Source organism: Macrotis lagotis, chromosome 3 (genome assembly GCF_037893015.1).
Source record: "Macrotis lagotis isolate mMagLag1 chromosome 3, bilby.v1.9.chrom.fasta, whole genome shotgun sequence".
NCBI lineage: Eukaryota > Metazoa > Chordata > Mammalia > Peramelemorphia > Peramelidae > Macrotis > Macrotis lagotis.
The window spans coordinates 286,994,270-287,019,543 of NC_133660.1; the positions used below are offsets into that span (position 1 = coordinate 286,994,270).

At 57.2% G+C, this 25,274-nt stretch overlaps 2 protein-coding genes across 6 annotated transcripts in view; one reads left to right on the forward strand and one right to left on the reverse strand.

Moving 5' to 3' along the window:
• SYT7 (synaptotagmin 7) overlaps positions 1-20,360 on the forward strand; it is a 105,485-nt gene extending 85,125 nt beyond the window's left edge. For 4 of the 5 annotated variants that reach the window (XM_074231329.1, XM_074231330.1, XM_074231328.1 and 1 more), the window contains 5 exons: positions 6,474-6,744; positions 10,850-11,019; positions 11,533-11,647; positions 12,258-12,457; positions 13,769-20,358. In XM_074231329.1, the coding sequence (XP_074087430.1) occupies positions 6,474-6,744; positions 10,850-11,019; positions 11,533-11,647; positions 12,258-12,457; positions 13,769-13,873 (861 nt within the window). In that variant the 3' untranslated portion in view covers positions 13,874-20,358. Of the gene's footprint in view, positions 1-6,473; positions 6,745-10,849; positions 11,020-11,532; positions 11,648-12,257; positions 12,458-13,768 lie in introns of all 5 variants that reach the window. The other variant, XM_074231332.1, reaches the window with a different exon arrangement.
• Positions 20,361-22,422: 2,062 nt separating this feature from the next.
• Positions 22,423-23,559, reverse strand: LRRC10B (leucine rich repeat containing 10B). Its single transcript, XM_074231660.1, has one exon. The coding sequence runs from the start codon at positions 23,254-23,256 to the stop codon at positions 22,423-22,425; it is 834 nt and encodes a 277-aa protein (XP_074087761.1). The 5' UTR covers positions 23,257-23,559.
• Positions 23,560-25,274: the final 1,715 nt, after the last annotated feature.

Below are 25,274 nucleotides of genomic sequence, written 5' to 3' on the forward strand. Positions count from 1 at the left end.
GCACCTACTGTGTGAAGGTCTGTCAGACCTTGGAGTGATGGGAAAGTGAAGCACCTTCTGTGTGAAGGTCTGTCAGTGAGACCTTGGAGTGATGGGAAAGTGAAGCACCTTCTGTGTGAAGGTCTGTCAGTGAGACCTTGGAGTGATGGGAAAGTCTGAAGCACCTTCTGTGTGAAGGTCTGTCAGACCTTGGAGTGATGGGAAAGTCTGAAGCACCTTCTGTGTGAAGGTCTGTCAGACCTTGGAGTGATGGGAAAGTCTGAAGCACCTACTGTGTGAAGGTCTGTCAGACCTTGGAGTGATGGGAAAGTGAAGCACCTTCTGTGTGAAGGTCTGTCAGTGAGACCTTGGAGTGATGGGAAAGTGAAGCACCTTCTGTGTGAAGGTCTGTCAGACCTTGGAGTGATGGGAAAGTCTGAAGCACCTTCTGTGTGAAGGTCTGTCAGACCTTGGAGTGATGGGAAAGTGAAGCACCTTCTGTGTGAAGGTCTGTCAGTGAGACCTTGGAGTGATGGGAAAGTGAAGCACCTTCTGTGTGAAGGTCTGTCAGACCTTGGAGTGATGGGAAAGTCTGAAGCACCTTCTGTGTGAAGGTCTGTCAGACCTTGGAGTGATGGGAAAGTGAAGCACCTTCTGTGTGAAGGTCTGTCAGTGAGACCTTGGAGTGATGGGAAAGTGAAGCACCTTCTGTGTGAAGGTCTGTCAGTGAGACCTTGGAGTGATGGGAAAGTCTGAAGCACCTTCTGTGTGAAGGTCTGTCAGACCTTGGAGTGATGGGAAAGTCTGAAGCACCTACTGTGTGAAGGTCTGTCAGACCTTGGAGTGATGGGAAAGTGAAGCACCTTCTGTGTGAAGGTCTGTCAGTGAGACCTTGGAGTGATGGGAAAGTGAAGCACCTTCTGTGTGAAGGTCTGTCAGTGAGACCTTGGAGTGATGGGAAAGTCTGAAGCACCTTCTGTGTGAAGGTCTGTCAGACCTTGGAGTGATGGGAAAGTCTGAAGCACCTACTGTGTGAAGGTCTGTCAGACCTTGGAGTGATGGGAAAGTGAAGCACCTTCTGTGTGAAGGTCTGTCAGTGAGACCTTGGAGTGATGGGAAAGTGAAGCACCTTCTGTGTGAAGGTCTGTCAGTGAGACCTTGGAGTGATGGGAAAGTCTGAAGCACCTTCTGTGTGAAGGTCTGTCAGACCTTGGAGTGATGGGAAAGTCTGAAGCACCTTCTGTGTGAAGGTCTGTCAGACCTTGGAGTGATGGGAAAGTCTGAAGCACCTACTGTGTGAAGGTCTGTCAGACCTTGGAGTGATGGGAAAGTGAAGCACCTTCTGTGTGAAGGTCTGTCAGTGAGACCTTGGAGTGATGGGAAAGTGAAGCACCTTCTGTGTGAAGGTCTGTCAGACCTTGGAGTGATGGGAAAGTCTGAAGCACCTTCTGTGTGAAGGTCTGTCAGACCTTGGAGTGATGGGAAAGTGAAGCACCTTCTGTGTGAAGGTCTGTCAGTGAGACCTTGGAGTGATGGGAAAGTGAAGCACCTTCTGTGTGAAGGTCTGTCAGACCTTGGAGTGATGGGAAAGTCTGAAGCACCTTCTGTGTGAAGGTCTGTCAGACCTTGGAGTGATGGGAAAGTGAAGCACCTTCTGTGTGAAGGTCTGTCAGACCTTGGAGTGAAGGAAAAGTCGGAGCAGCCTTGTGGGAAGCGCCTACTGTGCACCCCCTTGCTCCTTGGTGGGGGGAGGGGGCAGGTGGAGTGCTTCAAAGAATATGGGGTCTGGGGTCTGAGATCTAGACTTGAATCCCATTTTACAGATGAGGAAATTGAGGCATGGAGAGATTAGATGATTTGTCTGAGGTGCATAACTATGAAGGGTCTGGAGCAAGATTTGAATTCAGGTCCTGGTGCCCCACGTTTTGTCCCTTTTCCCACTCTGCCTCGGTTTCCTTGTCTGCCACACTGATCAAAGAGCCAAGGCCCCAGTTTTCAGAGGGAGCGGCTGCTGGGGGAGGGGGGCCTCTGAGGCCTCTTGCACTATAATAGAGGTGGTGAGCGGGACTGGGGGGGCATCCCAAGTCCCCAAGCTCTCCAGGCTGAGCTGGTGCAGAGTTGGGGGTCCGTGAGCCCCTCTGAGGTCCTGATCTGAGCAGGATAGGGGGTTTCTGAGGAGGCCCCAGGGGGACATTGTGGACTAGGAGGTCATGGCCCATCATGGCACATGGGTGGCTCCAGAGCTGAATGTACCCTCAAAGGTCATTCACTCACCCCCTCATTTTACAGGTGAGGAAACTGAGGCCCAGGGAAGGGCAGTGAGGTCCTATGTTGGCACAGCTAGCAAGGAACCAGTGGGATTTGAACCCAGCTCCTTCAACCCCCAAATCCAACACTCTTCCCGCTATGCTGTCGCCAGGATTGGGACTTTGACTCTAGTGGACCCCTTGTTGGCCACGGGGCTTGAGGCCGGGTGCACTCTGTGAGTCTGGGGTCCTCTACATTTCAGTTTCCACATTCTGCGTTCTAAGGCTCCTTCAGGCCAGGCAGCCCTGTGGTGTCAGGTGGCTCCTCCTGCTGGTACAAAGGGGCCATGACAGTCATGGGGGGCCCATGTCTCAGCAGAGCCTGAGGTCATGGCAGCCCTGGAGGGGCCAGCCTCGTGGTCTTCACTCACTGGGATGGTGCTTTCTTCTGTGGATCGTTGTGATCATCCCCATTCCACAAATGGGGAAACTGAGGCTGTGAAGGGGGCAGGGAGTGCTTGGATGCCCACTTTTGGGGGCCCAACCTCCCTAGGAGATGTGTCTCTGCAGAGGTGGGGAGAAAGGAGGGGAAGCCAAGAGGGACCGGGGGGTCAGAGGCCCAGCGGGGCCCCCTCTTTCCAGGTCAGACTGTCTGCTTGGGGAGGCCTTTTATTCTCCCCCAGATGCCCCCAAGGCTGACTCCTAGGACTGGTCTGGAGGCATTGGCCTTCCCCTGGGCCTAGCCACCTCTGTCTGCTCCTTGGGTGGCCCCTCGGCTCCATTCTGCCCACTGGGATCCGATGGCGGGGACCTCCCAGGCTGGGTCCCCCCCCCCAGGCCATCCCCCTGTCCCCTTCTGGCTTCCTGAGAGCAGCTTCTCAGGCTGGACTCCAGCCCTGACCCAGCAGAGGCAATAGGGGCAGAGGGGTTCGCTACCCTGGCTGCTGGTTTCCAGGGAGGAGGAGGAGGAGGAGAGAGGAAGTAGCCAGAGATAGCCCGGGTCATTAACTCTAATAGCAGCCGTGGCAACAGCCAGGGGAGGGGGGTGCAGCTGGCAAGGCCTTGGTGCCCATCTGCCGTTCCATGGTCCTCGATGGAGGGCCCAGGGAGGGATTTCAGCTTCCCAGAGGCAGCCACCCTGGCGCCTTGGCTCCGGGTGAGAGTCGGGGGGTTCAGACCCAGATGCCTTGACCCTGAGCAGGGTCACTGCCCTTGGCCTCAGTTTCCACATCTGCAAATGGGGGAGGGAGCGTCCTCTGGCTGCCAAGTGCCCTTCCAGGGCTACAAGAGTGACCTTAGAGCCTTCACCTGCCTCCCTACACCTTGGGGTCCCCAGGCATAGATGAAGGACCCCTCCAACTCCACTCTGGTTTACGAGGGGTCCTCCAGTGGAGACAGGAGCCCCGTTGTACAGATGGGAAAACCAAGGCCCAGAACAACTATGAAAATGGCCATGGAGCTGATATGGGACCTGGACTTAGGACCGCTCGCTCCCCTCCGAAGCCTCTGAACCAGTTTCCTCATCTGTAACAGCAGGTGCACCCGCAATGGGGGCCCTGACCCTGGGGCTGGGGTTCATGTTCTCTTAGTTTGGGGACTGCCACGTTTCAGTGTCATTGGTTTCCTTTGATGCTAACAAACGTTATTCTGAGGAAGGGTCCATGAGGCTTCTTCAGACTGTTCAAGGGACACAAGACCCCCCTAGAGGCCAGATAGAGGGCAGGACTCAATGGGGGGAGCGGGGAGCCCTGGCTTGGCCTCCTGCCTCAGACTCTCCATCCCTGTGAAATGGAGTCAGTGATGGCACCTGGGGAGTCTGTGAGCTTCTGATGAGATGACCACTGGTAGCTGAGGCTCCTGGGAGTCAGGGGAGGGAGGCCCGGTCACTCCCCTCTGGAGGGGTCCGCCTGGCCTCAGATCCAGCCCAGAGTGCAGGGCTCTTTGATTGTTTTTTGATGATGCCTTCTGAAGGAGAAGGGTCTCTGGCTGCCTGTCCCCCTGGGGCTCCAGTGGGGCTGCCCACCCGGTTGCCATGGCTACGGCTCCACTGTGCCATCCCAGATCTGGTTAATTAGGGCTCAGGGCTATGGTGGTGCGTGCAGAGCCTGGTGCCGGCCCTGTAAGAGTCCCGGAGGCCCCCACCCCACCAACAGAGGCGGCCAAGCTCTGGGCCCCCTATTTTGGAAGGGTGGGGAAGGAAGCAGAGGAAGAAGGAGGAGGAAGAAGAGATCTAAAGGGGGTGGGGAGGGAAGACATGATGGTCCCATTAAACATCTGGCCTGCTGTCTGGGAGAAGGGTGAGCCTTAATCTGACCCCCGAGAGATGGACCAGGAGCAAGGGTGGAAAGGATGGAGAGATAGGTGACGTGTTGGCACAAGCGTGCTAACGACTAGGGCTCCCCCGGTGTGGAATAAGCCTCCTCGGAAGTAGTGAGCCCCCCATCTCAGAGCTGGGATGATAGGATGAGAGTCCAGGGGCACTGAGGGATTCTGCCTCAAGTGCTTCAAGTGCTCCTGGCCAGGGGGCTTCAGCTTCTGGTTCTTTCCAACGTCCTGTCATTTAGTGAAATCACATCAGGAGACAGGATCAGAGGCAGGTGGAGACTCCTACCTCCCACCCCCGCTCCCAGGATCTCCTCCAGTGGTCCAACTCATCCAGGGCACGGATCCAGGGCCTGAGGCCTTCCTGCCCATCTCCCTCCCCAGTGGGAAGGTCCAGGTTCAGGGCTTTCCAAGTCATCGGCATTGGTAGGACCAAAGAATTTCATTTAGAGCCCTAGGTTCAAAGCCAACCCTGCTACTGAGGTCATCCTGGGCATAACACCATCAAGCCTTTAGTAAGAGCCTGGGGCAACCAGGCAGCACAGTGGGCAGAGCACTGGCCCTGGGGTCTCTTTCTAACTGTGTGACCCTGGGCGAGTCACTCACCTCTGACTGCCTTGCACCCACGTCTGGCCATGGCTCCAGCTGGCTCTGAAGGAGAAAGTGAAGTGGGTGACTTAGCACAGTCCCCCCCTCCCCCCTCAAATCCAGTTCATGTGCCTGTCCTAGCATCACCTCCCTAATGTCCTGGTCATCCAGACAAACATCCTCATCAGTTAAGTGCCTACTACATGTCAGAGCCCAGGTCCATGATGGGTCTCATGGAGAAGGGGAGGTGGCCCCCAAAGGCCATAATTCCTGAGTCACAGTTTTCTTTTCCCTAAAAATTAAGGGTCTTGAACACAGCAGAGATACTTAAGAAGCTAACCTGGAGTGGGGAGCTTCACCTACAGCTCCCCCAACTATTTTTTTCCTTCACAAAAAATATTTTGAGCCTTGTCACCCTGTGTGTCTCACAGACATGCCTGGCTTTGCCAAAGGAGCCTTGAGCTGCCCCTCTGGGGTCCCCTCCCACCCCCAATACCTTGGGTGTGTCCTTCCCCACCGGAGCCCCTCCAGTTCTTTCTGCCTCTCCTGGGCTCTGCCCCAGCTGCCCACGTTGGGTGTTTACTTGGATCCCCATGCACCTGGCAGGAGTAGCAGCTGGCATGGTTAGATGGCAACAGGAGATTCAAGATGGTGGCCTCATCCATTCTAGGCTTCTGGGAGGAGGGGAGCAAGGCCAGGCTCTGAGTCTCAGGAGCCCTCTTTCCTCATCTGAAGAATATTCACCTTCTTCAAAGGGGCCTTGAGTCCTCAATGAGAAGGATTTAGAAAAGGTCTGCAATGTGCAGGGGACCGGCTCAGTTTGATGGGGAGCTGTGTGATACCAGGCTGATGCCAGTCTGGGAGGACTGTGTGATGCCAGGCTGATGTCAGGCTGATAGGGAGACTTCTGATGCCAGGCTGATGGGGGACTTATGGTGCCAGTTGAAGACAGTCCAATGGGGGACTTGTGATGATGCCAGTTTGATGGGGGACCTGTGATGCTAGGCTGATGAGGGACTTCTGGTGCCAGTTGATGCCAGTGTGATGGGGGATTTGTGATGCCAGGCTGATGCCAAGAACTAGGTGCAAGGGAGACCCAGGCTAATCTGGAGATGACTGATAGAGAGGAGGGGAACCCAGGGCAGGGTTTGTGCTAGAGGTGAGAGCGGAGAGAGAGCTTAGCTATGGCTGCCACGCTTTCTGTGGTCTCCGTTCTGGTCCCTCCTGTGCCACCCCATCCTCTGCTCCGGGGAAGCCACAAGGACCAGAGGGAGGAGGCAGGGAGGCAGGGCTCCCCCTGATGTCCCCCCACTGGGGCATGCGTCTCTCCCACCCCAGTTGTCCCCGGGCTCGGAGGACGACGAGGCCCACGAAGGCTGCAGTCAGGAGAATCTGGGCCGCATCCAGTTCAGCGTGGGCTACAACTTCCAAGAGTCCACCCTCACTGTGAAGATCATGAAAGCCCAGGAGTTGCCCGCCAAGGATTTCAGCGGCACCAGCGACCCCTTCGTTAAGATCTACCTGCTCCCCGACAAGAAGCACAAGCTGGAAACCAAGGTCAAGAGGAAGAACCTCAACCCCCACTGGAACGAGACCTTCCTCTTTGAAGGTGAGCCCATGCCCCCAGGGCACTCCCAGGTAGGGAAGGACAGGAGTCCTAGCCCAGGTACTCTGGGGAGTCATGGGACAGGGAAGGCAGGGTAAGTCTGGCCTCCCTCCGCCCTTCCTCCTCTGTATAAAGGGAGAACAGGTGGGAATCCGTGGCTGGGAAATCATTCCCATCTGAAAGGGAATAATAAGAACAGGGACCCTGCCATGGACCGGGCATTGTTATATGAAATACAGCCCTTGAGCAAGATGTCTCCTCCTTGGAGCTCACAGTCTACGAGATGAAAAAGGGAAAAAATGTTTTATTAATCACCTGCTGTTTGCAGATTCCTTTGGCACGTGAGTTAGCATTTGCAAAGAAATGATCACCCATGAAATTCCTAATCTAGTACAGGGGAAACGATTTATTAAACCCCTCCTGAGGGCAGGACATCAGTGTTGGATGGGTTGGGGTTTGAGATGATGTGGTCATGAAGTTCACAGTCTGATATGGAAATATGTCACAAAACTTGACATCAATTATGTGTAGATCACAAAGAATGAATAAGACATGATCTCTGCCATCCTGAAGCTTACTAGTCTTGGAGGCAGGAGAGATCATAAAAACATAGATAGATATTAGATGATAAATGGAGAAAGATGTGAGATGATATCTAGAGATAGATAGATAGATAGATAGATAGATAGAAAATAGATAGATGAATGATGAATAGATGGTTAGATGGATAAATGGATGGACAGTGGATGGATGGGTGGATGGATGGACGGATGGATGGATGGATGGACAGTGGATGGGTGGATGGATGGATGGACAACATACAGACAGATGGACAGATGGATGGATGTATGGATAGATGGATAATTGATAGAGAGATAGATGATGAAGAGATGGTTAGATGGATAAATGAATGGACAATGTACAGATGGACAAATGCATGGATGGATGGATGGATGGATGACATGTGGATGAACGGATAGATAGATGGATGGATGATGGACAACATACAGACAGATGGATGGATAAATGGATGGATGGATGGACAGACAACATACAAACAGATGGACAGATGGATGGACGGATGGATGGATGGATGGATGGATGGATGGATGGATAATAGATAGATAATAGAACTTTTTGAAGCAGTTAGAAAATCCCATATCCCTATTGCCCATGTTCTATTGAATTTTTATTTATCATGTTAAATAATTCCCAATAACATTTTACTCCGGTTCAGGCCACACTTGGGAGTATTGAGGTTGCCCCCAGGCCGGGTGTCTGACACCTCTTTATGAAGCGTTTCCTCTGTGCCAGAGCCTGAGCAGAGATAAAACACAGACAACCATGGTTATACTACCAGTCTCGAGATGTCTGATGATTCCAGTTAGTCCTCATTCTTGAAGTGCCAGTGGGTGCAGGGCCCCGACTTTGCCTCTGGCACACAAACCTAAAGAAGGCTGTGGCTCCCCTTTTAAGGAGCTGGTGGTATGGAGAAAGGTCAGTTCATCTGTAAGTTTGATACCAGGGACAGACAAAGGTGTCAAACACCCAGCCTGAGGGCAACCTCAGTACTCCCAAGTGTGGCCTGAACCGGAGTAAAATGTTCCTGGGAATTATTTAACAAGATAAATAGAAATTCAACAGGACATAGGCAATAGGGATATGGGGGGGGGTTCTAAGTCACCCTGTGGCCCCCAGGGATCTTCATGGAAGTTCACTTCCATGGCCCTCTTTCTGCTATACAGAAGGACTCCCAGAAGGGGTAGCCAGGACTCCTTGGGGACAGGGAAGACTTCCTGTGGTGGGTGGCACCTGAGTTAGACTTTGAAGGAAGGGCAAGATTCCAATTGATGTAACTGCCCAGGGGGCTAACAAGGGCAAGATGGGGAGTTCATTCCAGGGCAGGAAATGGGGGATATTAGGAAGGGAGCCTAGACACACTCAGCAATGACTTCCCGATGAATTGATTGTTGGGGTCAGGAGGGTCACGTGGCCATTTGGGTCACTCTCTTGGGGGCTCCTTATGACCCTTCAGGCTATGGAAGGAGAGAACTAAACAGCTAGGCTTAGTTGTTGGTCCCTGTACTAGTGGAAGGAGTGATCAATCTAATGGGCAGGGAACCAAGACCACCCCCATTTGATGTTGGGCTGCTCCCCAGCTATGGGGCTAGGCGGGCCTTCGCTGGGGATATGTGGCCATGGGCTAGCCCTCCCAGGAGAAGTCAGTAAGCTGTGGAGCTGGCTGGCAGGAGTGATTCTAAACTTGGTCCCAGCTCACACCGAAAGACACTGGACTCTGCTTCAAAATGGCTAGAAACTTCCTGGACCCCTTGACCCCAAGCCAGTGTCTGAGACTGGATTTGAACTCAGGTATTCCTGACTCCAGGGCTGGTGCTCTATCCACTGAGCCACCTAGCCACCCCTTGCCTCAGACTCTTAATAATTACCTAGCTGTGTGACCTTGGGCAAGTCACTTAACCCCATTGTCTTGCAAAAAAATAGAAATAAAGGAATACAAAGACTAAGGCAGGGCAGCTAGGCTTAGGATAGAACACCAACCATGGAGTCAGGAACACCTGAGTTCAAATCCAACCTCAGATGCTAGATACCTACCCTGGATATTGTGACCCTGGGTAAGTCATTTAATCCATTGCCTTGAAAAAAAAAGAAGAAAGACTAAAGCAAAACAAGGGAGACTGCATGCCCATCAACAAATAGATGGTAGTGTAGGGAGGGGGGAGGGCCCTGCAGAAGCCAGGGGTACTGAGAGGTGGGAGTGAAGGGGAAAGCATCTGGGCCTGACTGTGGGGATGAGCTGCACAGAGAGGGGATGAAGCCTGGATCATTAGGAAGGGGTCTGGTACCCGACGGGCAATGTCAAGGCTGTTTATGTTCAATCCAGACAGGCAGCCCCTGGAGTCTGGGGCCTCAGAGGCTGATCCTGTCAGAACTGCCCTTTGAGAGTTCATGGTGGTGAACAGCAGTGGGGGTGAGGACAAGCTGGAGTGGGCAGAGCCAGGGCGATGGGAGAACTCCTGCAGGAGCCAGTGTGATAGTTGGAAGGGTGGGGAAGTGTAAGAAATGGAAGCAGGGAAAAAAAAAACCCAAGATTTGACATCTGCTTGATATGTGGGATGAATGGAGGAGGCGACATGGACAATGATTTGTGAATCTAGTTTACCTGGAGGATGGTGGTGGTACTCTCATCACAATTAGGGAAGTTCATGCCAGTCCCTGAAGTCAGGAGGACTCGTGTTCAAATTTGGATTCAGATACATACTAGCTGCGTGACCTTGGGCAAGTCACTTAACCACAATTGCCTCCAAAAAGAATTTTTAAAAGAACAGAAATCAGGAAGTTCAGTAGTGGCAGTGGGTGGGGGTAAGGGCTGGGAACATTGGGAACATTGACAGGACATCCTGGTGCAGAACTGTAGCTCAAGACAGAGGTTGGGGCTGGATAGGTTGATCTGGGAATCATCTGGATAATGATCATAATTACATCCATGGGAGCCAAGTCAAGTGACTTCGTCAAGTGAGAGACCATAGAAAGAATAGCCAGCCTAAGAGTGGAGCCTTAGGCTTGACCATAGATGATGAGCCAGGGGCAGAGAGGTAGGAGGAAAGCAAGGGGCTGGGGGAGAAGGAGGGGGAGACAGAGACAGAAAGCAGGGTCACAGAAACCCAGAGGAGAGGATCTGGGGGAGAGGGCAGCCATCACCTGTGAAGAGGTCAGAAAGGATGAGGCGAGAGAGAATGTCACTAGATTTGACAACTGAGAGATTGTGGTGGACCTGGAGAAGGAATTTCAGTTGATTGAGGTCAGGCACAGACTGTGGGAAGTTTGAGGTAGGGGGTAGTGCTAGCCTCAGGTCCCTTTCCTTGGGAGTCCGGCTGATCCAGAGAATGGGGGACGTCACAAAGAAAGAGATTTAGGATCAAACAGTTCTTAAAAATTGGAGCCAAAATAGGGTGACTTCCCCTTCCTGAAGCCCTGGGGCAGAGGCTAGATGAGGACTTATTGGGGGGGGGGGAGACACCTTCCATTGTGGAAGGAGCCATGGTGGGGTTCAGGGCCCACAGTCCAGACTTTCTTCTTGTCCCCACAGGTTTCCCCTATGAGAAGGTGGTGCAGCGGGTGCTGTACCTGCAGGTCCTGGACTATGACCGCTTCAGTCGTAATGACCCCATTGGGGAGGTGTCCATCCCTCTCAACAAAATAGACCTAACCCAGATGCAAACATTCTGGAAGGAGCTGAAGCCATGTAGCGATGGGAGCGTAAGATCCTTTCTGTGCCCCCCCCCCAAGGTTGGGGCTGTTTAGAGAGAAGAGTCCCCCCCAGCAAAGGGAGGCTTCCCCTCATTCTGGTGGCAGGGGAGGTCCAATTTGTGGTCATTACTGGCAGCAGAGTGGTGCCAGAGTGCCCTGGACCTTAGCAATGAGAGACCCTGGGCAAGTCACTTAACCTGACCTCAGTTTCCACATCTGCAAAATGGGATAATCATCCCTCTTACTTCCAGAATTGCTGGGATGAGATCATGTTTGTGAAGGGTTTCACAGATCTTAACACTATATGAAGGCTATCCCCAGGTGGGGGGGGGCACTGTAAAAGAGACCCCTGGCCCACAATGAGCCAGGAGCAAGGGGACAGTCCAAGACAAGGATCAAGGTCAGGGTGAGGCACCGAGGCCTACTTTCCAGAGGGCCAGGGAGACCCCAGATGCTGTCCCCAGGGCTGCAGGCCCTCATGGCAGAACCATCCGTCCCACCCCCCGACCTTGTCTCTTCCAGGGAAGTCGAGGGGAGCTGCTCCTGTCCTTGTGCTATAATCCCTCAGCCAACTCCATCATCGTGAACATCATCAAAGCACGGAACCTCAAAGCCATGGACATTGGGGGCACATCTGGTACTTGGGGCTTTGGGATGGACCCTCTCTCATTCTATGTGTTCAGGCCTCCATTCCCTCTGGCCCTCCCCCAACCTAGGGAGCCCCCCTGCCCACAGGGAGGAGGCTTTTCTGAGGGTCTTTGCAGATAGAGAAGGGTTAGCACAGTGATAGGAGGGCAGGGGGCTGAAGAGGCCTGGGGTCTGGTCCTAAAATCTGTAACTATCCTGGGGTCCCTAGCTAGTCATCACCCCTTTTCTCCAGACCCAGGTTCTCCCATCTGTAAAATGAGCTAGTTGGACCAAATGTTCTCCCCAGCCCCCCCCCCCCAGCTCAGACATTCCATGTTCTAAGCGGGAGACCCTCCCCCTGACATGTCCCGTTCTAGGCCCCTCCCAGCTCAGACATTCCATGTTCTAAGCGGGAGACCCTCCCCCTGACATGTCCCGTTCTAGGCCCCTCCCAGCTCAGACATTCTATAATTCAGGCCATCCCTCCTCACATGCTGTACCCCAAAGGAGAAAAGCCCTCTCTCTTCCACCTCTCCCACCCCGCTCCGAGTCCTTCCTCGGTGGAAGGGGTCAGGGTCAGAGCGGACTCACTCCTCCTGACTCGGCCTCTCCCTCCCCAGACCCCTACGTGAAGGTGTGGTTGATGTACAAGGACAAACGAGTGGAGAAGAAGAAGACGGTGACCATGAAGAGGAACCTGAACCCCGTCTTCAACGAGTCCTTCATCTTTGACATCCCCACAGAGAAGCTTCGGGAGACGACCATCATTATCACCGTCATGGACAAGGATAAGCTTAGCCGGAATGATGTCATCGGCAAGGTGGGTGTCACCGGCACCAGGCAACCTGCTGATGCCGGCAGCCGCCTTCCAGGGAGGGAGGTGGGGGGCAGGAGAGCGGCACCCAAGGCAGGGCTCTGTGTGCTGGAGACATTCAATCAATATTTGCTAAATATATTCATGAATGAGGGCAGGGAAGCTGACTGCAGGAGGAGGGATCAAGGGAGGGAGAGAAAGGAGGAGGAGGGAAGGAGGGAAGGGGGGGAAGGAAGAAGAGGAGAGAGAAAAAAGGAAGAAAGGGAGGAGGGAGGGAAGGGAAGAAAGGAAAGAGGAGAGAAAAAAGGAAGGGAGGGAGAAAGGAAGGGAAGAAAGGAGGGAGAAAGGAAAAGAGAAGGAAGGGAGGAAAGGAAGGAGAGGAGAGAGAAAAGAAGGAAGGAGGGAGGGAGAGAAGAAAGGAAGGAGGAAAGGGAGGGAGAAAGGAAAGATGGAGGAAGAAAGAAAGGAGGGGGTAAGGAAGAAGAGAAAGAAGAAAGGAAGAAGGGAAGAAAGGAGAGAGGGGGAGACAGGATTGATTCCTATGGCCCTCCTTGCCTGATACATGCCCTCAGGACCCCTGAGTGAACTCCCTGCAGGTGACTTGTGGACAGGTCACTTGAGCCTCTTTGGCCTCATCAGGAAAGCCAGGGCCAGGTGCTACAGGCTGGGCCTATGATTTTGGCATCACCCCTCACACTTCTGTAGGACCACAAAGCTCTTTTCTTAGGATGGCCTGTACGCATTATTCCCTCCCCACCCCCACCATTGAAGAGCGGAGAAGAGGAGGCTCAGAAAGGTCCCACAGCCCCAGAGGGTCAAAGCCCCTGCCAGGTGCCAAAGGACCACCCAAAATTAGCTCTATCACGGTCCCCATCAGACCCCACCCCGTCTCTCCTTGCCTCTAGAATCAACCACAAAATATTCTAGTTTGGCAAAGCCCCTTGTGACCCAGCCCCTTCCCACTTTCAGCTCCCTCCTCCTCACACAGTCTGACTCATTGTCCTTTCCCATAGTCCAGCTCCCAGGGCCCTGCCTGTGCCCGGGCTGTTCCCCACATCTGGGATGCCCTCCCTTCTCATAGGCCTCTCAGAAGCCCTGGTTTCCTTCAATGTTCAACTCAGGTACCACCTTCTATGTAAGACCCTCCCTGATGCACCCCCCTCAGCGATTAGTACCTCCCCTCAGAAACCACTTAGCATTTACTTGGAGAACTTGGTGCCCATGACAGAAGAGGGGGTTCTCCAGCAGAGGCAGCACCAGTCGGTGCTCAATGCTTGATGCCTGAATGATTGACCCCCCTTCCCTCTCCTCCTCCAGATCTATCTGTCCTGGAAGAGTGGTCCTGGGGAAGTGAAGCACTGGAAGGACATGATCGCCCGCCCTCGGCAGCCTGTGGCTCAGTGGCACCAACTGAAGGCCTGAGTAGGGCCTGGGGGGGCCCGGGGGTGGGGCTGTGGGCCCATGGCTTGGGGGTCACGCCTTCATACTTTATGCACAATGCCCCGGGCGTGGCTCCCCCATTGGGTGGGAAGGACCCCTGTGGTCAGCCAGGGAGGGGGCCCAGGACTCAGTATGGCCATGTTTCTAGGAAGCGCCAGCCCCCATTTGGGGGGCCTTTGGGAGCCATTTTCCTGCTTGCCCCTTTTCTCCAACTCGCCGACACTAAAGAAACAGGAGGGGGGAGAGAGTGAGAGAGAGCAAGAGAGACGGATGGACAGAGAAGGCTAGACGGCAGGACCCGAGATCCCTCCAGAGGCCCCACCCGGGGGGCTTGACTCGTCCGCCATTTTATTGACGGTGGCTTCTGGAGTTGCGGGCTGGCCGAGCCTCCACCAGCCCCTGGTCGGAGTGGGCGAGGGCCCAGTAAGGCCACGGCGCTTGGCCTGGCCAGAAAGGCCCTCCTCCCCACCAGAGGGTTGTTTTTTGAAGCCGTCCAGGGGCCCCGTGTGCCAATGGGGTATAAATAGCCCGGCTTCCGAGCCGTGGTCCTGTATCCACGTGCTGTGTTCAACCTGTTCGTGTGAGTGCGTTGAGCGCGTGTGAGGCGTGGGCAGCCTGCCAGGGGCTCCAGATGGCTCGCTCTGTTGGTCCTGAGGTTGCTCTGGGCGGGGGGGGTCTTTTGGGAAGAGGCCAAGGAAGGAGGGAGAAGCACTATCCCACCCTCGCTTAGACTTTAGAGCTGGAAGGAGCCTTTGAAGAGCGCTTTTCTGAGCCCCTCATTTTTCAAATAAGGGAACAGACTCCCCAACCTGCCCAAAGTCCTAAGGAGCCCACCCGGCCTGGCCCGGCAATCCCCAGGTCCAGTGTGGTCACCATAAAGGCCAGCCTTGTGGCCAGAGAACAGGGGAGGCCCCTGTGGCTGTCCTCAGGACACTGGCTGGACTGTGGAGGCCAGGGGTCCAGGCTGTGTTTCCGGCTCCCATTTCCCTTCTAAAACTTGAAGTAGGAAATTCTGTATGTATGGAAAATCTTAGTCCATGTGGTATTTTTTTAGGTTAAAAATAGGTGTAAGACTCATAGGAGTTAGCATTGAGGGCCATTTTAAGGCCATCTCATCCAACCCTCTTGTTTTTGAAATGGGGAAACTGAGGCCCAGAGGGTCTGGGTCCCAAGCCAAGGCTACATCAAGCTAAGATTGAACCGAGTTCTACAGTTCTATCCCCCTAGCCCCCACCCCCCTCTTGTTTTGCTTCTAAATGCCCCTGCCCAAGATCTCCCCAAACCCCCAGACCAAAAGGGCCCCACAGCTCCATGGCCACCTCAGGACGTCATCTCCCTGGGGGAGATGGTCATCCCACCCAGAAACTGTTCCCTTGCCATGAGGATTTTTGAGGAGACCAGTCTCAGCCACAGCCCCTGGCATGGGTTTGGTGCCCAGGTGGGCCTTGTTCCATTGCTGGAGGCCTCGCTCTGTCCTGGTCCTTCCTCCCCACAACCTCCCCAGGACCCCATTGGCTTCCCTCCAGCCCCATCAGGTGACCCTCCTGGCCGTTTAGATGCTCCCCATTTCTCTCTCTGGCCCTTCCCCAGTTGCAACCCTCCCCCACCTCCGTCCCATATTATCAGAATGGGAGTAAATCTTAGAGAGGAAAATTTCAGAGCTGAGAGGGAACATAGGGTGTGAAAGGTCCAAGCTAGAGGAGCCTTTGATACATAGCCCCGAGAGTGCTGCAGACCCCTAGGAACTTTGAAGGGGGACTTTCAGAGCTGGCAGCACCCCTAGAACACAGTGTTAGCCCCTTAGAAATAGAATGCACCCAGCCAGAGGAAGACCTGGAAGGAACCGGAAGGGACGTTAGACAAGGTCAGACCCAAAATGTGGAATCCCAAGGTCTGTGCTTACCGCAGAACCCAGAAGGTCCAAGCTAAGGAGACCTCAAAGATGGTCTAGTCCAAGCCCATGATGTCGTGGCTTCTTCTCTCCCTCCCTCCCTGAGCTCTGCAGTTCCACCAGCCAGATGACCCCCCCCCAATTCAGTTGTCATCTCCCTTCCCCTATTCTGAACGTTGGAAATTGGGGTGACCATCCATTTATTTTGCAAAGTATTTCTGACACCTAACAGAGAGCATCGGGGAGTCCAGCCCCTTCCCCCTTCCATCACCCTCTCCTCTGCCCCTTCTCTCTGCCCACTTCTTGTCAAGAGAATGGGACGGAAGCATTTGAGATGCTGAGACAAGCCTAGTGCCCGGCTCCCGGAGACCTGGTGCTTCTTTCTCTTGCCCTCTCATAGAAGAGTGGACAGGGGTCGCCTTCTGGGGGATCCTGGCCGAAAGTCAGCTGGTCCTCACCCCAGAACTGGCATCCCAAGGTGGGCACAGCCCCTGGGAGCAGGTGTAGATCCGCACTTCCCAGCTCTGGCCACCAGATGGCAAATAGAGCCCATGGTCTTGAAGAAAGGGTTGATGAGATGGAGAAAAAAGGGGGGACTCTACCATATTTGGGTGGGGATTGGAGGAGAAAGGACAGGGAAAGGGCCCCCCAGGAAAGATTGGAGGTGCTCGTCAGAGACTCATCCCCTCAGTCCACAGTGGGGCCCAGTTGGATTGGGGGGGGCAACTTCCAACCCACCATGTCTAGGAGACTTGGGGGATGCCCTCTGCTTAGAATTCAGATTCCTAGAGTTGGGATGAGCTGGAGAGACCATCCCGTCTGGCCTCCTCTCTTCCAGACCCAGGGGACATCAGAACTGGAAGGACCCTAGACTTAGGAAATTAGAATGGTGCCCACAGAGAGACCCTCTGAGTGGGGAGGGGATGTCTTTGAATGAGGCAGAAGCCACTGGCCCAGAATTAGACAGCCAGGATTTGAATTCAGCTCTTCAGGCCCTGTATCTAATGTTGATTTACCTCGACCCCAGCCTGTCTTTGTGTTGAACCACTTTCTATCACAGATAAAAGTCCCAGGAGCTCCAAGGCCCAGTCTTGCCAGGGCATCGCTCTGCCCTCTCCAGGCTGGGCAAACCTAGAGACTAGCGTCTCTAGGCCTCAGGGCCTTCAAGAGGCTGAAGGGCCCCCAGGGTCAGCCTAGGATTCTCTGGTCCCCAGCTCCTCTGACCTGGATTCTGTTCCTGCCTCGGTTATCTCATTGCTAGCTGTACGACTTTGGGCAGGTTATTTCTTCTCTGTTTCCTCATTGGGGAAATGGGGGTGAGGGAGGGGTCTCTAGACCCCCTAATAGAATTGAGAGGGTCACTCGGGTCCTTTCAGAGCTAAATTCTATCATCCAACAAAGGCATAGAAGCTCGTAGAGAGGGCTAGGTGGTGTCCTCCAGGGAAGCAACAGGAGAGGGTAGAGAGAAGCTGGGCCTAGCCGGGGAGACTGGGATGACTGAGCTCAGTGGAAGCCAAGAGAATGCAGACTGGGGTTGAGAGAGACTTCCTCTTGGGCCTTAGTTTCCCTACTTGGGAAAATGAGGGGTTTGGGGGGACAGCCTCCGAATGCTGGCTGGCTCACATCTTAATGGGGGGAGCCCAGGCATCTGGTCTGGAGAGGGAGCATGAAGGGTTAATGGGCTCTGCTCTCTGCAGCTCGGTGGGCTCCCCCTTCCCCCCTCCCTCCCTGTGGGCGGGGAGGGGTCGCCCAGCAAGCCAGCCCCCAGCCTTGCTATCCTCAGCTAGTGATTCCCAGCTGGGGTCAAACCAAATTGTATTAGAGTGGACAGAGCCAGGGGTCTCTTTGTTTCAGTGCCGCCCATGCAGCTCTTAGCCAATCGGATGCAAAGATGTTCTCCAGGTGGTGTCTTTTTTTTTTTTGAAAAGGGATTAAATGGATCAGGGATGGGGATCCTCTGCTGCCTCCACCTCCTACTCCCGTAACCTTCCCAAGGCTTCCCCTTACCTTGCATCTCAGGTTGAACTGATGACCCTCTTGTGCAGGCTGAAGTGGCCCCTTCAGGACTGCTGTGGGGAAGGAAGGGAGGGAAAGAAGGGAGGGAGAAAGGAGAGGAAAAATGAAGGAGAGGAAGGGAGGAGGAAGGGAGGAAGGAAAGAGAAGGAAAGTAGGGAGGAGGGAAGGAAGGAAAGGAGGGAGGAAAGAAGGAAAGGAGGAAGGAAAGAGAAGGAAGGAAAGAAGGGAGGAAGCAAGGAAAGGAGGAAGGAAAGAGAAGGAAGGAAGGAAGAGAGGAAAGGGAAGGAAGGAAAAAAGGGAGGAAAGAGAAGGAAGGAAGGAAGGAAATGAGGAAGGAAAGAGAAGGAAGGAAGGAAAGGAGAAGAAGGAAGGAAGAAAAGGAATGAAAGAAGGAAGGGAGGAAGCAAGGAAAGGAGGAAGGAAAGAGAAGGAAGGAAGGAAGAAAAGGAGGGAGAGAAGGAAGGGAGGGAAGGAGGAAAGGGAAGGAAGGAAAGAGAAGGAAGGAAGGAAGGAGAGGAAAAATGAAGGAGAGGAAGAAGGAAGGAAGAAGAGGAAAGAATGAAAGGAGAGGAGAGGAGGAAGGGAGGAAAGGAAGAGTGAAAGAAGAAGCAGGGAAGGGGATTGGTGCTGAGAGGGAAGCTCCCTGCACCAGAGTCCACCTCTGGTCTTTCTAAGATGAGGCAAAGATGCTGGCTAAAGACCAGGTGGAAGGGGCTGGCCAGAGGTAGGTAAGACAGGACACAGCCAAAGCAGACCCACCATCGCCCCAAGGACCTTGGGAAAGTCACCCCTGCCACCTGTGGCTCATTTTCTTCACTTGTAAACATGGTAATAATTAATGCTTCACCTACCTCACAGGGGAGGTTGTGAGGTTGCCTCTATCTGGGGGTACCCTGGATGTCCTTGGATTTTGAAGGGGCTCCCCAAGGGCAAAGTGTTACGAGAGGGAGACCTGCTTTCCCTTCCCCAGTCCTAGGGTTTCTGAGGCCGGGGAGAAAAACCTATCCTTCCCTGCCCCAGTGTCCTGGGTCCTTCCCGTCCCCATTAGGATGTGAGAATCATCTGGGGCTTCTTTGGGGGATGCTAGAGCTATTACCTTTTTTTCAGGTATGTCTTTTTTTCTTGTGATCATCCTCCTGTAATGGCTATACATAGTTCTCCCACCACCTCCCTCCACCCCAGCCCCTCACCTAGCAATGCACCCTACCTGAAGGAGAGGATGGGAGAGACAACAGCCTAAAGCTGGGGCGAAGGGGTGGGGACCCTGCTGTTTCTATTCTGTTGAGTCTTCTTCCAGCAAGTGTTTTATAAAAAAAGAAAAAAAGAAAAAATTCACCACCACAAAACAAAAACAAAAAAACAAAAACAAACCACAAACCTCAACATTCTCAGCGAAGAGAAAGGAAGAAAAACTAACGGGGAAAAAAAACCATAAAATGTTTCCACCACACACACCCTCTAAGCCAGCGAGATTTCCTCTTTGCAGATTCATATTTTTGTGGGAACGGCCCCTGCTTTTGTGGAGTGGGGCCGTTCTGATTAATAAAGGATAGTGAAAAAGCAGGGCTTGACTCCTTCCTCCGCCGTTCCTTAGCATCCCCCCCGCAAGGAGGAGGAGGAGATGGGTGGGGGCAGCCTGGGGCTCTCTCCACCACACACCCCCTGTCTCCGGTGGAATATGGCATCCATCGTGGCTCATCTTCCAAGATGCTTTTTCTGGCTCCCTGGCTATCATCCCCCAAGGGGAATTCTTAACACCTTAGGGTCTCCTGCTGTATCCCACCCCCACCCCAGGAGGTAGACTTCCTCCCCCTTGATCCACACCCAGGAGGCCGGATTGGAGCAGGGGGTGGCACTGGAAGATGCCCCCCAAAAAACACCCTCAGGGCCCCCCCTTCTCCAGATATTGGAGGGGAGGAAGGAGGAATCAGGCAGCCCTGGACCTGGAGGTTCGGGTCCCCCTTAGGAATAGCAATAGCCAAACTAGCATTCTTTCCCCCTCCCCAGCTCTGGGGAACAGCCCAAGAGGGAGCACTGACCCCAAGCCTGCGGAGCCTGGGCTCTGCCCCTCCTTGGCAGTGTGACCTTAGGTGAGTCACTTCCATTCTCCAGCCTCAGTTCCCCACCCCTCAAAGGGCAATAAGCACCTGGCCCCCGGCCCTCCCAAGGAGGAACCGAGGTCTGAGCTGTGCTCAGGGGTTTCCTAGGAAGAAGGTGCTAATCAGCTTCTCATGAGCACAAAAGGAAATTCCAGTCCAGTCTTCTGCCCACCCCCCTTCCTACCCCGAGCCCCCCAGCCCGATCCTGGAGCCCTCAGAGGTGGGGTCCCCATTTTATCCCTAAAGACCCCTCAGACTCCATTCTTTGTCTCTCTGGAAGCTGATCCCTAGTCAGGGAAGCTATGCCAGAAGGGGCTTGGGGACCACCTAGCTCAGCTTGCCCTCCCTGCCTGGGGGACTCCCCCTTCTCAAGGAGCCAGGAGGAGACACAGGGGGTGGCAGCTGCCACACAGCTCAGCCCTGAGCAGAGAGAGGAAAGGCCCAGGGCCTTGAGTTTTTCCCATGGAAAAGAGTCCCTGGAAAAAAAAAAACCACAAAAATCCAACCAGCCCTGGTGCTCAGGTATTGCCCATTCAGAGGCCCGGAGATGCCAAGCCTGGCCACCTCAAGGCTGCCGAGCCTTGGGCAAGATGCTTTCCCTGGGGGGGCCCCGGGTCCTGCTTCTGTCGCTCGAGGGAGGAGGAACAGAGGAGTTTGGGGGCCCTCTTGTTCTGTCACTAGCCCCCCTGCATTCCTGCCCTTGCCTTGGTGGGATCTGAAGGCGGGGGCATTTCCCTGCCCTGCTTGCCAGTGTCCTCCCAGACCTTGGATCTCCTTCAGTTCTCATGCAGCTCATTTGGTCCCATTCTGCAGGCCGGGCTCGCTCCCACCTCGGGTTATTCCTCCTGCGTTGTCTTCCTTCTTCCTGGCCTTCCTCTCTCTATAGTCCCTGCTCTCTGGAAGCTTCTCCTGAACAAGTCTGCTGTCCCAGATTCCCCCCACCCCCACCCCAAATCAAGGGGAGGGGATGGACTCCAGGTCTATGTTCTGGGGGGGGGGTGGCCTCTTTGGGGCCATCCGCTTCTCCCTTGGGTCTGTCTCCTGCCTTCATCCCCTTCCCTTCGTCTGTGTCCTGTGTGTCTCTTGTCTTGTTTAGATTGTGAACCCCAGGGGCAGGGACCCCTGTCTGACTCATTGTTCTGTGCAGCACCTGCAGGTGCCTGAATAAATGTTAATCCATGGATCCAAAAGTGCCCAGGTCATCTTGGGGAAGGAGGTTGTGGGGCAGCTGGGCTAACCTGGGCGGCTGGGGTGACTGGCATAGCCTGGGTGCCTGAGATAACCTGGGGCAGCGGGCAAGGGAAGTGGCCCCAAGGGGGGGGGGCATTTCAGGTCTCCCAGGATGACAGAGGCTCATCCCTAAATCCCTTGAGCCCCCCCAGAAAGCTTGCGTGTGGTAGCAGCAAACAGCTGGGCTGTCTTGTCACCAGCCCCTCGCCCCAAACCCAGCCGGACAGCGAGAGCAGGGCGAGGGACGTCCCGCCCTGGGGGGCTTCAGAACGGCTCATGGCTATTCCTCCCTCCCTCGGCACCCCGGGCTTCACTGTTGCGGCCCAAGGTGGAGACGATGGGGGATCTTGTGCTCAAGGAGGGTATCTGGGAAGCACTTTGTGGGTGACATTCAATATTTATTTATTAAACTCCCCCCGTGGCCAAGCAGCTGCCAGGCTGGGGGCGGGGGGCATCTGCTCCTCCTGGAGACGAAGCCGAAAAGACGAGCGCTGCTGCCCCCCGGAACATGATGGGGAGGGGGCAGAGTGGTCCGGGGACGGCTCAGGCGAGGCTGCGATGGGGCGCAGAGAGGCAGGGCGAGCATGCCCGGCGCGGGGGGCCCAGAGCAGACGCGTGCTTGGGAAGCCGCCGGGAGGCCCGCGGGGCCGGGGCAGAGAGCGCTGCCCGGCGGAGGGGCCCGGGAGCAGCGTCCGTGGCATGTCCGAGCGCCGGGCAGGCTGGGGCGGGGAAGCAGGGCCGTGTCGGGGGTCGGAACCCCGCTCTGTGACTTTCTAGCGGCGTGTCCTTGGCCGAGTCATTTCTCGCCCCGGGTACGGCCCAGGCCTCGCCGCGTGCCGGGGAGCTAGCTTCGGGGAGGAGCAGGGCCGGGCGTCGCCACAGAGGATGGCAGGGGCGGGGGGCTCGTCCAAGGCCGCTGCCAGGCCTGCAAGCCCAAGCGGACCCGGTGCGGGCTCCCGCCCCTTCGGGGGCCAAGTGTGGGGCGCCCTTCGGCCCTCGGGCGCCTCCTGGCCACGGCCCCCCGGGACACGCAGGAGGCCCGAGGGCAGCCTCCCCGCTCGCCGCCCCCACCCGCCGCCGGGCAAGCCTCGACCTCCGGGCCCGACCCATTGCCGTGGCAACGAAGCCTGGCATCCTCTTGGCGAGCCGTTGGGGGGCCTTTTGGTTGGCTTCTGCCCCCCGTCCGGCAGCTTTTCCGGAACGGCTCGGGAGAGGGAGCCCGCGCGGGGCAGGGGAGCAAGGGGCGACCCCCTGGGCGGGGGGGGGGGGGGAGCCGGCCCGGGCCGAGGGGCGCGTCAAGGGCCGGGGGGCGGGGAGCCGCGGCGCCGAGGGGCGCCCGCCCGCGCCCGCGCCCCCTCGCCCCCCGGGGGCTGGGCCCGCGGGGCCCGGGGCGGCGGCGGGGGGCGCTCGCGCTCCGCCATGCGCTCGGCCGCGCCCTCGCCCACCAGGAACACGGCGTCCAGCACGCGCGGCGGGCCCGTGACCGGGTTGTGGTCGTAGGACAGCAGGCGCAGCGCGCGCAGCGGCCGCAGGTCCGGGAAGCCGCCCAGCTGGTTGCGGTCCAGGTCCAGGATGCGCAGGCGGCGCATGCGCAGCAGCACGCCCGGGAAGGCCTCCAGCCGGTTGCCGTAGAGCCAGAGGCCGCGCAGGCCGGCCATGCGGGGCAGCTCGGCCGGGAGCCCGCGCAGCCGGTTGTCGCCCAGCTGCAGCGAGCGCAGCGCGGGCAGCGCCAGCAGCGGCCGCGGGAAGCGGCGCAGCGCGTTGCCCTCCAGCCACAGGCAGCGCAGGGCCTGCAGCTGCGCGAAGTCGGCGGGCAGCGCCGCCAGCCGGTTGCCGCCCAGGTAGAGGCGGCCGAGGCGCGGCAGGCGGCACAGGGCCTCGGGCAGCCGCTCCAGCTCGTTGCGGTCCAGCGCCAGCACGCGCAGCTCGCGCAGCTCCTCGATCTCCTCCGGCAGCTCGCGCAGCCCCGCGCCGCTCACGTCCAGCCGCCGCAGCCCGGGCAGCGCGCACACGGGCGCGGGCAGCCGCCGCAGCCTGCGGCCGCTCAGCTCCAGCTGCTGCTCGCCCGCGCCCAGCTGCTCCGCCGCGCCGGGGGGCAGCTCGTCCGGCCGCGACTCGGCCAGGCCCATGGCGCGGGGCCGGGCGGGCCTGGGGCCGCGGAGAGGGGCCGCGCTAGGGGAGGCGCGCCCGAGAGGGGCCCCGGAGAGGGGCCGCGCTAGGGGAGGCGCGCCCGAGAGAGACCCCGGAGAGGGGCCCCGGAGAGAGGCCGCGCTAGGGGAGGCGCGCACGAGAGAGACCCCGGAGAGGGGCCCCGGAGAGAGGCCGCGCTAGGGGAGGCGCGCACGAGAGGGGCCCCGGAGAGGGGCCGCGCTAGGGGAGGCGCGCACGAGAGAGACCCCGGAGAGGGGCCCCGGAGAGAGACCGCGCTAGGGGAGGCGCGCACGAGAGGGGCCCCGGAGAGAGGCCGCGCTAGGGGAGGCGCGCCCGAGAGAGACCCCGGAGAGGGGCCCCGGAGAGGGGCCCCGGAGAGAGACCCCACTAGGGGAGGCGCGCCCGAGAGGGGCCCCCGAGAGAGACCGCGCTAGGGGAGGCGCGCCCGAGAGGGGCCCCCGAGAGACTCCCCACTAGGGGAGACTCCCCCCAGGAACAGACTCCCTACACTACAGAGGACTCCGCACTAGGGGAGTCTCCCCCCGACAGGAACCCCCTTAGCAGACACGCCCCCCCACCAGCAGACCCCCACTAGAAGAGACTCCCCCGACTAGAAAGGGCCCCCCCTCGGAGGGTGCGCCCGGGCCCCGATAGCCCCTCCCTGGGCGCACAGCGCGGCCCCCCCAGCCGGCCTCGGCTCCGGCTGCTCCGCGGGCTCCTCTGCCCCGCGTGCCCGGAGCCCCCGCGGCTGGGCGGCCCGTCGCCATGGAAACCCCCGACGCGGTCCCGGCGGCCAATGAGAGGGGGGGGAGGAGCAGGAGGGGGCGGAGCCAGGCCGCCCCCGGGGCTCCACCCCCCCCCCCGGCGCCCCAGCCCGACCCCCCCAATTTCACAGACCTCAACAAGGAGACGAATGGACGAGGCCTGCTCGTGCCCCACGGCAGCCGGGCCCACACACGCCCCGACGAACCCCGAAGCTTCAGAGAAGAGGGAGGGCCAGGGTCGGCCGGGGGGCGAGGAATCGGGGCCCCCCGGCGCTGCGGGCGTCCGCACCGAGCGGCCGCGCCCCCGGGGCAGTGCCAGGCGGTGGGGGCGGCGGGGGCTTCAGCCCGGGCACCCATCAGGGTGTCTGGCAGGCGTGGGTCCCAGGGGAGGGGCTGTGGCAGGGCCCCTCAGACGGGACCCCCGAGAAGGGGGCCTCTCAGAAACGGGCACGTTTGGAAGGAGGCAGAGCTGGGGGGAGATGATGTCATTACAACCCCTCAGCTGTTACCGACCCCTAATGAACAGGACAGGGTTGGGGGGGGCAGCGCCCACCCCTGCGCTGCAGCGCCCACCCCTGCTGCAGCTCACCCGCTCCGAGGAGGGTCTCTCTGCCAGTCGGTCTAGGACTCTGTTCGGGCAGGCCCTCCCTGGCCCTCAGCCGGATTGTGCTGGGCTGAAACAGGGTGTCCCCTTCTGACGGGCGGAGGTGACCCTGGGGCTACCAGGCAGAGCCCACCAAGCCAGGGGGAAGCTTTCTCTAGTGCCATGGCTAGTGAGAGGCAGAGGCAGGAAGACCCCTGCGCTCTGGAACTTTCCTTGGGTCCGTGACCCTGACTGTACCCTCCTGCCACACAGATCTCCCTCTGCCATATGACACTGGCAGCTACGTCTCCTGTCTTCTCTCCTCCAGGCTAAACATTCCTGCATCTTTTAACTGATTCTGGGGTGGCACACGGACCCTTTGTAAAATGTGGCACCAGCACACTGGCACACGTGCTGTTGGACCCTCGGGAGGCTCCATCTCTGATCTCCCTGCCTTTGCACTGACTGGTTCCTCTGTCTGAATGCACTCCCTCCTTCCTTCTGGCCCTTGGGGTCCTTCAAGGCTCAGACCGGGCTCTGCCCCCCCCCCCCCAGATAAGGCTAGCCGGCACCTGTTTTATTAACATATGGTGCAGACACCTTTATCGGGCATGCCATCTCCATTACTAAGCTTCTTGAATCCCAGAGA

Excerpts from the sequence above, each read along its gene's own strand:
- LRRC10B (XM_074231660.1), bottom strand. The coding sequence starts at position 23,256 with ATGGGCCTGGCCGAGTCGCGGCCGGACGAGCTGCCCCCCGGCGCGGCG.